The sequence below is a fragment of the Fundulus heteroclitus genome, chromosome 22 (assembly GCF_011125445.2).
Source record: "Fundulus heteroclitus isolate FHET01 chromosome 22, MU-UCD_Fhet_4.1, whole genome shotgun sequence".
Taxonomy (NCBI): Eukaryota; Metazoa; Chordata; class Actinopteri; order Cyprinodontiformes; family Fundulidae; genus Fundulus; species Fundulus heteroclitus.
In genome coordinates this window covers 11033856-11048277 of record NC_046382.1, presented here as the reverse complement: position 1 = coordinate 11048277, position 14422 = coordinate 11033856, and the positions used below count along the sequence as shown (strand labels likewise).

Sequence of the window (14422 nt, the reverse complement as noted above, 5' to 3'; positions counted from 1 at the left end):
TTAATAGTTAAACTCTAACGATGTTTGCGTTGAAGGTAAAACGGCTGGAGACAGATTAACTAATTTCGGGCTCCATATATAATCAAAGCTTGACTTTACTACTTTTAGAGACTCTAGGAACCACCAGCAGACCTGCAGTCTGAGAGCGGAGTGCTCTGTTAGAAACATACGGGGTAATCAGAGCTCTGATATATGATGGAGCTTGATTATTAAGGGCTTTATATGTGAGAAGGAGAATTTTAAATTCTATTCTTGACTTAACAGGAAGCCAATGAAGCGAAGCTAAAATTGGAGAATTATGATCCCTCCTATTACTTTTCATCAGCACTCTCCCTGCGGTATTTTGGATCAACTTAAGGATTTGAACTGATGGTAGAGTAACAAATGCCCGGACAAGTTTGGGCAATATTCTGGAGCTGAAAGGAAGAAAATCCCGGAAACCGGTTTGACATGGCGTTTACAGTAAATGATGTGTCCTAGTCAAATACAAAGACTGTCATAGCAAATAAAAAACGGGCAAAAAAAACACTCCCACTGAAAATATAAACGGTACGGTACTTTCTTTTTGTCCTTTTGCTTTGTCCAAAATATTTCTCAGCATACCCAGCTATACATCAACAAATCTACTGTATATCCCAATCCTTCCTTTTTCAAAAGACGTTCAAAAGCACAAGGTCTAGCATTAGTATCAGTTGACTGTGATATCAGCCACACTATCCTACCTGTTAATGTTTTATGTCATATGGTGTTTTTCATCTTTTAACATACCAAGTGAGCCAAAGAGCCACCTGCGGCTCTGGAACTGCAGGTTGCAGACCCCTGATCCAGCAGATGGAAACTGTAACCATGTCTCAATACGGCTGAAGCAAAGAGTGAAACACCTTGATTTATAAATCAAGTTTGAATAAAACTGTAAAGGTAAAAAAAAAAAAAAAAGTCAGTTACGGTTTCTGTGCCAGCGCAAGTCACCATAAGAAGTTGATTTGTCTTCATACAGGGGCCATAACAGAGGCCGGGGTCTGTTCTATGGGGTCCTGGCCCCTGTTATGGTCCCTGTCTTGATTTTTTTGTTTAGAAATTCCAACTTCCAGTGCAAATTGAATGCATTACATATTAGGCGCTGAAGGCGCTGAAGAAAAAAAAATCACAATCAGCAACTGAAAAACAGTTGTCATACCAAATATGAAACATGACCGAGACTCTAGTAACAAAAAAAAAATACTTTCAAACTTTTGAATCTAAAAAACTAAATGAAAACCCATGAACAGTAACACAGATAAACAGAGACAACAAGAGGCTGAATCTGACCAGGCTATGTAACTTCAGGTTAAATAAATTATCCCTTTTTTGCATTTTCTTTACATACAAGAGACAATTAACTTGATGTTTCTCTTGCCGAGCTATGATTATTAGGTATGACAGTTAGAAACGAGGAGGGTACATAACCGTTCATCACTACTGGCTTTCAATTCAAGAGAAATGAAAGGAAAACTTAACTCTGGATTTATGGTTTCCACTTCATCAAACCAAGCCTTTAATCCCTACTGGGTGGAACGAGGAATCCCAACTGAACAGTCAATCAATCAGCAAAGTGTACAAAGTTTTGACAATGTTTGCTGGACAGGTTAGGGGAAATTTTACAAGATGACAATAAGCTAAAACTTTTGTAAATAACAACTCTTATATTCTCTACCCAATTTCTCTATTAATGCGGTTTCTATATAAATGTATGATTTTTTTTCAAAATTTAAAGCAAGTAGTAACAAAGCATTAAAAAAATAAGACAAAATACAGGAACAGTTGTTAAAAAGATGAAAAAATCAAATGTTAGACTGAATAACGTTTGACTGCACTTGTAACACTTATTGACGTACTGGCTGCAGTCCCTCAGGGCTGGTAAGGCGTTTCTGCATGTATGTAACTGGAGTCTATAATGTCGTCCAACCAGAGCCTCCATCAAAGACATACAATAGGCCTTCATGTCCCAGGGGGAGTATTAACATTTAAACTGGAACCTAATAAGAACAAACATGAGATTATTTTCGTTTCTGTCCAAACTGAAGGTAATCCCTTCTCTGAACCATTTCCTGTAAAAGTTATTTGAAGAGTGACAAAGCTTCCTGGCACATCTAAATCAATTTGACTTTAATATGCTGGATAACTGCTTATATGTGTGGATTGTTATCCTCTAGTGGTTGAAAATCAATGCACATTTATATACTCATGATAGAGGTCACGACTGTAAAAGCCTGAATGACTAAACACAGAGAAACATGCTCCCTCTGGACCTGAAGACTGCTTTAGCTAATAAAGTGAATTATGTGTTATGTGTATAACTCTTTTTTTTCCTTTTAGGTTTTCTATCTTGTGGCTGTTCACTCTGTTTGCCTTGCTGGTTTACTGTCGTGCAGGTATTTTGCCCTGAAACGTTACTGTTTGTACGATTCACATACAATGCTATCTTCGTAAAATCGAAATAGAATCACAGTTTTTTTTCTCTCAACTATTTTCTGTTCCTTCTTTTTAGTTATCGTTGACAAGAGTGAATGCGAGGCAGAAGGCATCAAATGCCACGCTCAGGGCGACTGCATGAGGATCAGAAGCAACTACACCTGTGTGTGCCGGGTGGGCTACCAGGGTGACGGTCTGCAGTGCAGTGACGTCGATGAGTGTCTGACCAGCATGCACAGCTGTCACCCAAAGGCCCGCTGCACCAACTCCCAAGGCAGCTATGACTGCATCTGCCTCGATGGATATGTTGGTGACGGTAAAACCTGCCAGGACGTCAACGAGTGTCAAACGAACAACGGGGGTTGCCACCCCGATGCACTCTGTACTAATTTGGATGGTGGACGAAGGTGTCAGTGTGGTGCAGGGTTCACAGGAGATGGCTTCCAGTGTACGGATGTTAATGAATGCTCAAACCAACGGATCTGCCATTGGAACGCCACCTGCACTAATAACCCCGGTTCCTATATGTGCACCTGTAATACTGGCTATAAGGGAAATGGAAACTACTTGTGCATGGACATAGACGAATGTACAGAGAATCCTCGTGTGTGCTCTGCGTCATTAGGCTACAATGGCTGCATAAATACGCCTGGTTCCTACCGTTGTACGTGCAACAGTGGCTTTCAAACCGCCGGACAGAACTGTGTTGACATCGACGAGTGTGCGAACAACATCTGCAGTTCTTTTGCAGTATGCCAAAACTCTATTGGGTCATACAGGTGTACCTGCAGGAGTGGGTTTGTAGGAAATGGGTTGACATGTGCAGATATAAATGAATGCATTGCAGGCAATGAATGCGACTCAAATGCTCTTTGCATCAACAGGTTGGGCAGTTATGAGTGTTCATGTCTGGAAGGTTTTGTTGGCGATGGACGACGCTGTGAAGATGTTGATGAGTGCGCACTGCCAAACATTTGCCCATCTTTCACTACATGTGTGAATAGTCTTGGATCGTATAAATGTGACTGTGGCAGTGGCTATATACTTAACAACTCCAAGTGCAACGACATTGATGAATGCAAAGCAGGGCGTTGCAGCCCGTTTGCAAACTGCACTAATTCACCAGGTTCCTTTTCTTGTCAGTGCTTGTCAGGCTATAGTGGAGATGGTTTTACCTGTGTGGATATAAATGAATGCTCTCTGGATTCAAAATGCCACTCCAAGGCCCTTTGCTCTAACCTTCCTGGTTCTTACAACTGCACATGTATGGCTGGGTATTCAGGTGATGGGGTCCTTCAGTGTAATGACATCAACGAGTGCCTGGTGAATAACGGGGGTTGTAAAAACAAAGCAACATGTGTCAACAACCAAGGTTCTTTTACATGCCAATGCCAGTCAGGTTTCAACTTGATTAATCGGACAATTTGCCAAGATATCAATGAATGCAAGGAAAAGAGTAATCCGTGCGGAGTGAACGAAGAGTGCAAAAACACTGATGGGTCCTATGAGTGCCCTTGCCGGGCTGGGTACTACCGTCCTGCCAGCAACATGGCCTGTGTCGATTGGGACGAGTGTAAAGACAAACCATGCCATGTCAATGCCACGTGTCTCAACACCATCGGCTCATACACCTGCACCTGTAAGAGAGGCTTTACAGGGAATGGCTCCCATTGTACAGACATAAATGAGTGCGCTTTGGACGGTATATGCCACTCAAGGGCCACATGCACCAACGTTATAGGGGACTACTTCTGCTCTTGTCAGCAAGGTTTCACGGGGGATGGATTTTCCTGCCAGGATGTGAATGAGTGTTCCCTCTCCAACACCACGTGCCCTGCTTTCTCACAATGTGTCAACTCTCCTGGTTCTTACGTGTGCTCATGTTTAAATGGTACTGTGGTCTCTAATGGCACCTGTGTGCCACCCACTTCACTGTGTGATCCTCCCTGCCATAGTAAAGGTCTGTGCCACCTCTCACCATCCGGATACCAGTGTGTTTGTGACGTCGGCTTTGATGGCAATGGAGTGACCTGCGCTGACATCAATGAATGCCAGAAGGACAATGTTTGTCCTCAAAATGAGACTGAGTGTTTGAATACCCCTGGATCATTTTCCTGTGTCTGCAGACAAGGCTACACTCTCAACGGGCAGCAATGTGTCGGTAATGAAAACATATATTTTTCATTGCTCATTAAAAACAATGAAACCAAATGGCTAAGTTCAGCCTAAATGTTTGGTTTTGTCATGTTAAGATGAAACGCAGTGTGTATACAGAGCTGTGAAATAACCTAAGTGCAAAATGCAGTTTTCAAATGATTATTTTGTTCAATAAGGGAGAAAAAAAATCAATCCAAACCAATCAATCCAACCAAAAATGTAACTGCCCCTTTTAAATCATTGATATATGGTGGTTAACCATTATATATGTCCTTTTTTTGCAGTTTTCCCAGCCACACCCATACGTGATTACTGTCAGACCTATAGAAGGAAGAAACACCTTAAATAGTGCGAATAATCCACAGAGAAAATTTGGCTAGTCTATCAAAATGACACCAAGATCACAAAGCACAGTATGTGTCACTTGGCTCAGTTAAGGTCATTGTTCATGATTTAACAATGAGAAAGAGACTGGGCAAAACAAGATCCTTGGAAAATCTCTGAAGCAACTACCAAAAAAAAAAAAAAAAAAAAACACAATGAGGTGTTTCACATTTGCCAAAATATATTTTGACACAAGATATTGGGAAAGCATTTCGGGGATGGATAAGCCAAAGGTAGAACTTTTTGTAAGGTGTACAGGCCATTACACCTGATATAAAACAAAGATATTATTTCAAGAAAAGAACATCCTTTCCACAGTCAAAAATGGTTGCATTAGTGGGATGAGCTGGGGGTGCTTAGCTGTTTGAGAAAACAATAAAAGAAAATGCCTGGCCAAAATCCTGTGGCCATACTTGGGTCAGTATGGTTTGGATAGATTTTTCACTCAATAAATTAAATTAGAATAAATTAAAACAGTTTTTTTGTATTAACTCAGGTTATATTTTTCTTGAGTAAAAATGTACTAGATGGTCTGGAGGATTTAAGTCTGGCAAAAACTGAGGATATCTGCAATGGGCTAATACTTTTTGATACTACTGTATTTACTGATCAGGCACGACATTATCACTGATTATAACTGTCACGGCACCAGTTAATGGCTGGAATATATTAGGCTACAAGAAAAACAACAGTGTTTAACGTTGATGTGTTAGAAGCAATAAAAAATATACTGGTTGTGGCGTCAGTCTAATGCTGTACCTGATTGGTGTATGTTTTGTCTGGGTACAATAAGCTTATTCAATAATTTGGTCACACTACCTAAACCCGATTGCTGCTTTTAGCTTATGTCTGACTCACATTCTTTTGATTGCTAACTTATTTGCCTTTTTCTCCTTTTCTCGTCTCACACTATTTGTTCATGGCCTTTCCAGATGTGAATGAATGTGATACTGGGCAGCAAGATTGCAGTGAGTTTGCCCAGTGCGTCAACACAGTGGGAAGCTATTCCTGCCTCTGTCTTAATGGTTATACTGGAGACGGGAAGAACTGCTCTGGTACGTATCTGAGATCCTTACCATGCACTTTACAACTATAGCATAAGATGTTGTTCTTATTCCTGTAAGTGGACTCTCTTGTAAGGTTTCTTTTAGAACGTTTTGGGACTGTTTCCCTGACACTGTCCCATTTTGGATAAATTATAGACATTGATGAATGCCAAGACCAAAACGGAGGATGCCACCCAGTTGCCAACTGCACTAACATGCCCGGATCTTTCACCTGTGTCTGCCCGTTGGGCATGGAGGGGGATGGCCTTTACTGCCAGGATGTGGATGAATGTGAGCACAACTCTACCCTGCCAAACAACTGCAGCTCCCAGGCTTTGTGTCTCAACACCAATGGTTCCTACCTGTGCCGGTGCAACGATGGATACCAAGGAGATGGCTTTTTGTGTGACGATGTTGATGAATGTGAGCTATCCACAGCTTGCAGCGATAATATGACATGCACCAATGTTCCTGGCTCCTACAGCTGCTCTTGTGTATTGGGAAATGTATACAATGAGGGAACATGCGTAAGTGAAGATAGCTGCCTAAACGCTAGTGACGTCTGCCACCCGCTTGCCAAGTGCAACACATACCAGGGGTCTTTTTACTGTCAATGCACAGAGGGATATAAAGGAAATGGTACTGACTGCTGGGACATAAACGAATGCGAGCAGTTACAAAATCAACTCTGCCCTCCCTCCTCGTACTGCATCAACACGAACGGCTCTTACGTCTGTGATTGTTGGGAAGGTTTTCAAGACAACGGGACAAACTGTGAGGATATAAATGAATGTGAGATGGGAAACTTCACCTGCCCCGACAACAGTAGCTGTACTAACACGGAGGGGAGCTACAACTGCACCTGTGACTCTGGATTCTCCGGCAACCATTCCTTGTGTTTGGACATTGATGAGTGCTCCCTTGGTTTGATCAAGTGTCCTAATTTTTCCAACTGCCTTAACACGATTGGCTCTTGCATCTGTGAGTGCTGGACAGGCTACCAAGGCAACGACACCAAGTGTGAGGATATCGACGAATGCCTGGAGAACTCTACCTGCCCTGAACATAGCACGTGTGTGAACACTGAGGGAAGCTACCAGTGTCTTTGTGAGGCTGGGTTTTTCAGCAGCACCGACTTGTGTGTGGATATTGATGAATGCAGAGAAAATCACACGGGGGAGCTTTGCACAAACGGGACGTGCATGAATGCCCTTGGCTCTTATTACTGTGATTGTTTTACGGGATTCTGGAGCAACGGTTTAGAGTGCGTGGATGTGGATGAATGTTCAGAGATTCTCAACTCCTCAGTATGCCAGCCTTTCTCCACATGTGTTAACACTCCAGGTTCATACCGCTGTCCTTGTAACAAAGGCTTTATTTTGAATGGTACCGACTGTCTGGATGTAGATGAGTGTCTTGACCCAGATGGTACCCCATGTCCGGAGAACTCTTTATGTAATAATACAGAAGGGTCTTTCTTCTGTCATTGCTCTCCTGGATACAAACCCATTGATTCTGGCTGTGGCGATATTGATGAATGCAAATACAGCAATACCTGTCGCTCTGATCAGGTGTGCACAAACATGCCAGGAGCATACAACTGCTCTTGCCCGCTGGGTTATCATGAGGAGAGGGAGGCATGTGTCGACAACGACGAATGTGAGACTTCACCGTGCCATCCCTTGGCACGCTGCTGGAATACACCCGGCTCCTTTTCCTGCCACTGTCACACAGGCTTCACTGGAAATGGCTCCTGGTGCAAAGATGTGGATGAGTGTGTTGCATTGACTAATCCTTGCCATCGGCTCTCCGAATGTCATAACACTCCAGGGTCATATATTTGTGTGTGTAAGCCAGGCTTCTTGAGTCTTGGGTCCTTATGTGTGGACATTGATGAATGCCTGCAAGGAAATGGGCAGTGTCACTCTGCTGCCACCTGCATCAACCATGTAGGAGGATTCAGATGCTTATGCAACCAAGGCTGGGAAGCAACAAAGACTAATGGCAATGGAAAAGAAGGATGTGTAGACTTCAATGAGTGTGTGTCTCCCAACACGTGTCCCCAATTGTTATGTACCAACCTACCAGGAGGCTACAGCTGTTCCTGTCCAGAAAACCGGCCAGTGTGCAGTACCCTCGCTAGGATAGGTTAGCGATGCATTTGTTGTTCACCACATTATGATAACCAGTTGTTGATGGCACTTAATTTTCTCTACATTTTTATGGCAAGTTTTAGACAAAATCCTACTTTAAGGGGAGGTAACAACCCAGTTAACAAAAATGTGATCTTGAGCCTTCTAAATATACAGTATCTGAAGTTTTTCCACATTTCCTAATAAGCCAACAGTGGCTGTCGTCTCTGCCAAAGCTAGCTGCTGTTCTGAACAATGACAGAACAGCAGCTTTTTAAAATTATCTTAAAAAGTAAAGCGTTAGCATACCTGGGACTAAAAATAAAATCTGTCAATATTTGCATCCCTCTGGTCAAGTCTCCGACACTTAATTTACTGCTTATGGCTGAGGGTTTAGTACCTAAACTTTGCAGATAGAGTAGTAGTAGCTGTTACTGAATTCCAAAAAAGTATTTATAACTAGACAGCAGTCAGAATAGTTCCATTAAATGTGGGAAACAACAGAATGAAGTCTGCAGCTTTGTTTATTAGCTGTCTTCTGTTCTGTGTTTCCTGTCCAAATGTTGCTATCCTTGGTAAGCTAATTGCAGGCCTTGAAAAGAAAGTTTTAATTTCTTTAAGTTGACTTGCCATTATCAATACAAGTCTTTACAATGTCTTTTTCTACTAATATATATGATGAACAAGGAGTGTGTTCACAAATAGATATTATAGAGTGTGCCATTGGTTTAATGAGTTACAAACACGAGTGCTAACAAATAAAGAAATGCTATTTTCATCACATTTAATTCGTGCCCATTCCAGTTGTAACGTTATACAGTAATACCTATCATTAGTTTCCTAGCTAGTAGCTAGCCAGAGCTAGTTCAACACGAAAGCAAACTTCTGTAATGAAACTGTCAAATCTTACAAATGTCATAGTGGTTAAAATAAGTACAGTCTTATAAACCTTAAAGCAGCAATAAAAGTTGCGTTAAACATTATATATTTCCTTTGTTAAGGCTACAAAATAAATGCTGTTGTCTTTGGGTTGATTTGCCACTTCACCAATTTTTACTCCCATTTTCTTTCCCAAGCTGTGTTGTCCCATTCATTCCTACTTCCATCTCGTACCTGTAAGCAAACATTTCATACCCATGTACTTACCCTTGAAGTTTACTGAACATGTAATAGGATTCCAAATTAAGTGACGTTAATGACTTAGTAAACTGTGTTTATATACACCAATTTAAGGAACGAGAGGAAGTACAAACTAATATTATCCCACCCCTTTTCCGTATATGTGAGTTATACTATAATATTTCAATCTTCTTCTGCCTATTTATACATATAAACAATTTTATGGAATTCCCACAAACCATTAAACCTCAAATTTTGAGATTTTTACTATCTATCGACATAAATACATACAGAATCATTCATAATAATAATAATAATAATAATAATAATAATAATAATAATAATGATAATAATACATTACAGTGTTAATAATTTAGATTACATATTAAACTAAATCCATCCTCTTGTTACTTATTTTGGACTGATTAATATTTGGACAATTTGATGATTTCAGGATATCAGTAATCATAAAAATGCTAAAATCTTATGTAACCTTTACATGAATCCAGTATATATATTATATATATATTATTTTTTAGAGACTTTTAAAACATACCTTATTTTCACTGCTGATGTTTCTGATCCCTGTTTTAGCCAATTGACTCATGCAAATTATATTCAACACAATCCCAGACCAAAGAAAATAAATACAAGCGACCTACTTCACTACTAATAGACATTTAAATACATCCGCTTCCAGTATACATAGAGAAAATTATTGAAAATTTCTGTAAGTGACACATTTTTTGATCTAGTGGATCAAGTCCTCATGGGAGTAATGAATCAACACATTGCCAGCACCAAATATCCCACATGGGCTCTGTTCTTTGACCAGAAAAGGTCAGTTCAGAAAGTATAGACACAAAAGTAAAAAAAAAAAATGTTGCTGTTCAAGGCATCAATATTACGTCCAGCCAGAAGAAGCAAAAATAAAAAAAGCAATACTTTAAACCTGAGTCTACCAGCGTTTTATATAATATTGAACCTAACTGTCATAATTCAGTTTTATATAAAGTCAAACAAAAGCCTGGAAATTGTCTTTTTTCATTCATTATATAATGAGAAACTTGAAGTATTATCACTAGTAAACTAATTTTGTACCAAAGTGTGCCTATATAGAGTAAAGCTATTTTTTTTATCCTTTCTGTGTTTTTAATGGGTGCTGCCATCTTGGTGTCCTCAGTGACTTAAATAACACGACTCATAAAATTACTTATGGTCTGCTATAACAAATGTTTTGTGGGACATCAGGAGGCTATTATGTAGCGTGTTATGATTATGATTTCATCAATGTTTTATACAAAGAATATGACACATTTTACATGAAAATGCTGTTACAAGTAAACAAAGCTGTATTTGCTGACACAGTGTAAAACTGTTCATAACTTTTAAAAAAGGAAGAAACATTAGAATAGAAAAGTTTCCAGTTTAAAATAATTACAAGAGAGCTAAAATGTAAAATCAAGTCAGCTCTTAGCTGTATCCCTTCAACAAAGAGTGCAAAGATAACCTTGCTAACAACAGCAACAACAGGGTCTATGGGGTAGGGACCGTTACCAAAAACAAAAAAGCAACACCTTACAATTTTCTGTTAATACACTGATAGCAAATGGACATAATGTTCTCAGGTTGACAACTGCGTAATAAAAGTGACTAACTGTCTGCTCCCCACACAGAGAGCAGTCTGTACCCATATGGAGCTGAGGTTGGAGACAAAGAAGTGAATATAGAAACAGAAGACGGAAATTCTCCATACATCGCACCACCTGAAGGTTTTCCTTTCATGGGGAAACTGTACGACAGAATATATGTAAGTGTGACTATCTAATAATTGCTTTTTTACAACATCGTTTTACCAATAGGAGTGCTTGGAGTCTTCCTCAAAGACATTTGAAAAGGTGGGAGCATGAAGAGAGAGGTGATAATTCCTCCTTGCCCAATTTCTCCATGTCATCCAGAGTCCTTGGTCTTTACCTTTGCTCTCTTCTTCTCCGCTCACCTCATAGGTGTTTCTTTTAGGTCTGTGGACCGAGATTGTCATGGAAGAAGGGTGATTTTGTGCGAAGTTGATTATTTCCTATTTGTGATGGATCATTATCCTTGTTAAGCAGTGACCTCTTTTCAGTTTTCTAGGAGAGTCCATCAACGTTTATTTTAAAATGTAGTATTTCAAAGTTCCAAAAAAAGTAAAAAACCAAACAACTGAACTTGTTTTCCAAAGTTTGAAGACGTTTCGCTTCCTATCCAGGAAGCTTTCTCAATTCAAAAAGTCTGGAGTAATGTGGAGTACCAAGCTTTATACTGCTGCCCAATAAGGGCGTTGTAATGGCTTAGATAACATGCAAATTCAACAGAAACAGGTCCACCCACTTAGTAAGGGGGTGGACCTTACTAAGGTTTCGCTCAAACGTCGGAAAACAAGTCCAGTTGTTTTGTTTTTTACTTTTTTTGGAATGACCATGACCTAGATGACTGAGAATCTTCACCAGCAGTATTTCGAAGCGTTCAAATGCCATGGTTCCCAAGCTTTGTGGAGCAGAAACAGGCCCACAGCATCACAGATTCTCTGTCATACTCAAAAGGCATGAGGGGCTTTTCCTCCTTGGCGCCATATCTAACCCACCAGGAATATTTGCTACCCACAGTCGTTTTCTTGGTCTCATTTAAACAGAGCCGATGGTTTTGGTGAAAGTACCAGCAGCATGTTACAAGACGCACGTTTATGTTTCTGATGGTAGGACTGAAAAGGCTTTTTCCTATTATACTCTCCAAACACACTCTCTTTTGAATTTTCCATATGAGTCCTTGTAAAGTGTGGAGTCAAAGAAAAGGGACAATGTTTAATTTTGCTATCAAAAGCAACCATGGAAAGAAAGGCATAATTACATGTTAACAGCCCAGACACAAACACTTTGAAAATATTGAATTAGCACATTTTGACTGTTTTCCCCTCAGGATGCCTCCAGGCCAGCACAAGCCCCCGAGCAGCCATAAAGTTCACTTATGACCAGACCACCAGTCGGCATATAAAGAGAAACTAATGGTTGTTGAGGCTTGGTGGCCCCTGCCTGCCACTCTGTTCCTCAGTTCTGAGTTATGGACATTTTCTCTCCCAGCATCCTCATCATTGTGTGTGACGCAGATGATGGATTGTTTCTCATCACTTTTATACACGAGGGTAACAGGAAGTAGTAAAACATGGCGGCGATGCCCAAATCAGACTCTCGACCTGCAACTTTTGGATTTTGCGTCCAACTCCCCAGAGGACCGAGCTGTAAACACTAGGGAGTTGGAAGTCCCCTCTGTTTAGTGATGGCTTTTCTCTTTTGACCAAGATGGCTTCTTTCACCACTCAATTAAACCATCGGTTCTCCCTGTCCAAAATCTGGACATCATCGTCATCAAACGTGTGCCCTTGTTTCTTGAGGTGCAAGCAGACCACTGAATCTCGAGCTGCTGGCCCTCCTGTGCTGTATCTTCTGTTTATGTAGCTGTTGTTTAGATTCTCCGATGTAGGAGTCTGAGCAGTCCTCGCTGCATAGGACACGACGCCGCTCAGCTGTGGTTTGGCTGTTCTGGGTTTCTCAGAAACTCGGAAACACCCAGGTGTTTCTGAGAAACTATCCTGGCCAATGTGGAGTGAAAATGTTTGTGTGTCTCACTGTTTTCTCCAATGTGTTCAATGCAGGGTTGTTCTTTCTGATAGTTTTGTTGGCCGACTTGACAAACAACCAGTTAGGATAACCACAAGCTTGCAGTGAATTCCCAACGCGCTTGTGTTCTTTTTGTTTCTCCTCTGTGGCAGAGGGAACGTCGTCCACCTGATAACTCAGAGTTCTGATAACAGAGGGTTTGTGCTCCAGTGGGTGATGTGAATCAAAATGCAGATATCGGTCTGTGTTTGTAGGCTAAACCTCAGTTTTGAGACTCCCATCATCCTCATTGTGTATCCTTTGTTACCCATGATAGTGTTCTTACTGTTGACCTCATCATACCTCTCAACTTTTGACGACTGTTGAGAGTGAGATTGTTGACGGGGGGGTGCTGTTGGTCGATTGTTGACGGGGGGGGGGGTGCTGTTGGTCGATTGTTGACGGGGGGGGGGGAGCTGTTGTTCCATTCAAGACGGTCACTATTTTAGACGGACTTCGCTTTCATGTTGCTGTTTGTAATAACACATGCAGACTTACCATTTAATTCGCACACGACACGGACCGTACAACTGTATCACTTTGGATGAGGGAAACTTGTTTGCGCGGCGGCGGTCCTTGCTGCTGTGTTACCTCTACTACTGGACGTGCGGAAACCATTGTACCGCAATTTGGTTCCGCCATGACGCTAAGCGTCCGTACGCGTGCGTTTCAAGAGTGAGATTTTCATTGTAAGATTGAGATTTTCAAAGTAATGCGTGTGAGCGTGTGCAATTGATGAAATGCGTGTGTCACACGGTCAATGCGTGAGAGTTGAGAGCTATGACCTCATGAATGGTCAACAGCAACAGGAGCTAGGAGCTATGCTGATGATTCAGTCATTTGATGGCAGGTTGGAAAAAGAAAGGATTTAAATGTTGCAGGAAAGCAGCACCTGGGGACTAGACTCGGGCACCCTCGTGTTAGTGGGTCAAACTGTCTACACACTCCTAACTTTTAGAAAATCCTTCCAAAAAAAACTCAAACCTTCAGACCCAAATGAGTCCTAGAAGAAAAAGCGCTCGTAAAAAAGGTTAACTTTCAAGGTTTAGTTATTTTAATCAGCTTCAGCCTCAACCATGGCTGCTAGGTTCTTAAACAACATTTGAAATATTTTGTCCATTTTGATGCTATTTATTCCTAAAAGCAGTACCTAGTTTATAAAAAAAACAAAAAACACATAATATAAATTGTGAAGTGCAGATTTGAATATTTGCTGCATATGGTTTATCCAAACTAATTGGTGTTTTGCGATGAGATGTTTTACTTTAATACAATAATACAAACAAAAGACAAACAGAGCTGCTTGATTTAGACCCCTAATTTAGCTCTGCTGCTCCAGACCCCTTGGGTCTTTCTGAAGGCACCCTCTGGGTACTTCAGCTTCCTCCCAGAGCCCAGAAACATGACTGTTAGGTTAATTGGTCTCTCCAAATTGTCCTTA

At 40.8% G+C, this 14422-nt stretch overlaps 1 protein-coding gene across 1 annotated transcript in view; it reads left to right on the top strand.

Moving 5' to 3' along the window:
- The window catches only part of LOC118557048 (fibrillin-2-like), a 7240-nt gene extending 2760 nt beyond the window's left edge, over nucleotides 1-4480 (top strand). Inside the window, exons 2-4 of the mRNA XM_036125941.1 lie at nucleotides 2528-3248; nucleotides 3486-4342; nucleotides 4407-4480. Of these exons, the coding sequence (XP_035981834.1) occupies nucleotides 2528-3248; nucleotides 3486-4342; nucleotides 4407-4480 (1652 nt within the window). The remainder of the gene's footprint in view (nucleotides 1-2527; nucleotides 3249-3485; nucleotides 4343-4406) is intronic.
- The last annotated feature ends 9942 nt before the right edge of the window (nucleotides 4481-14422 follow it).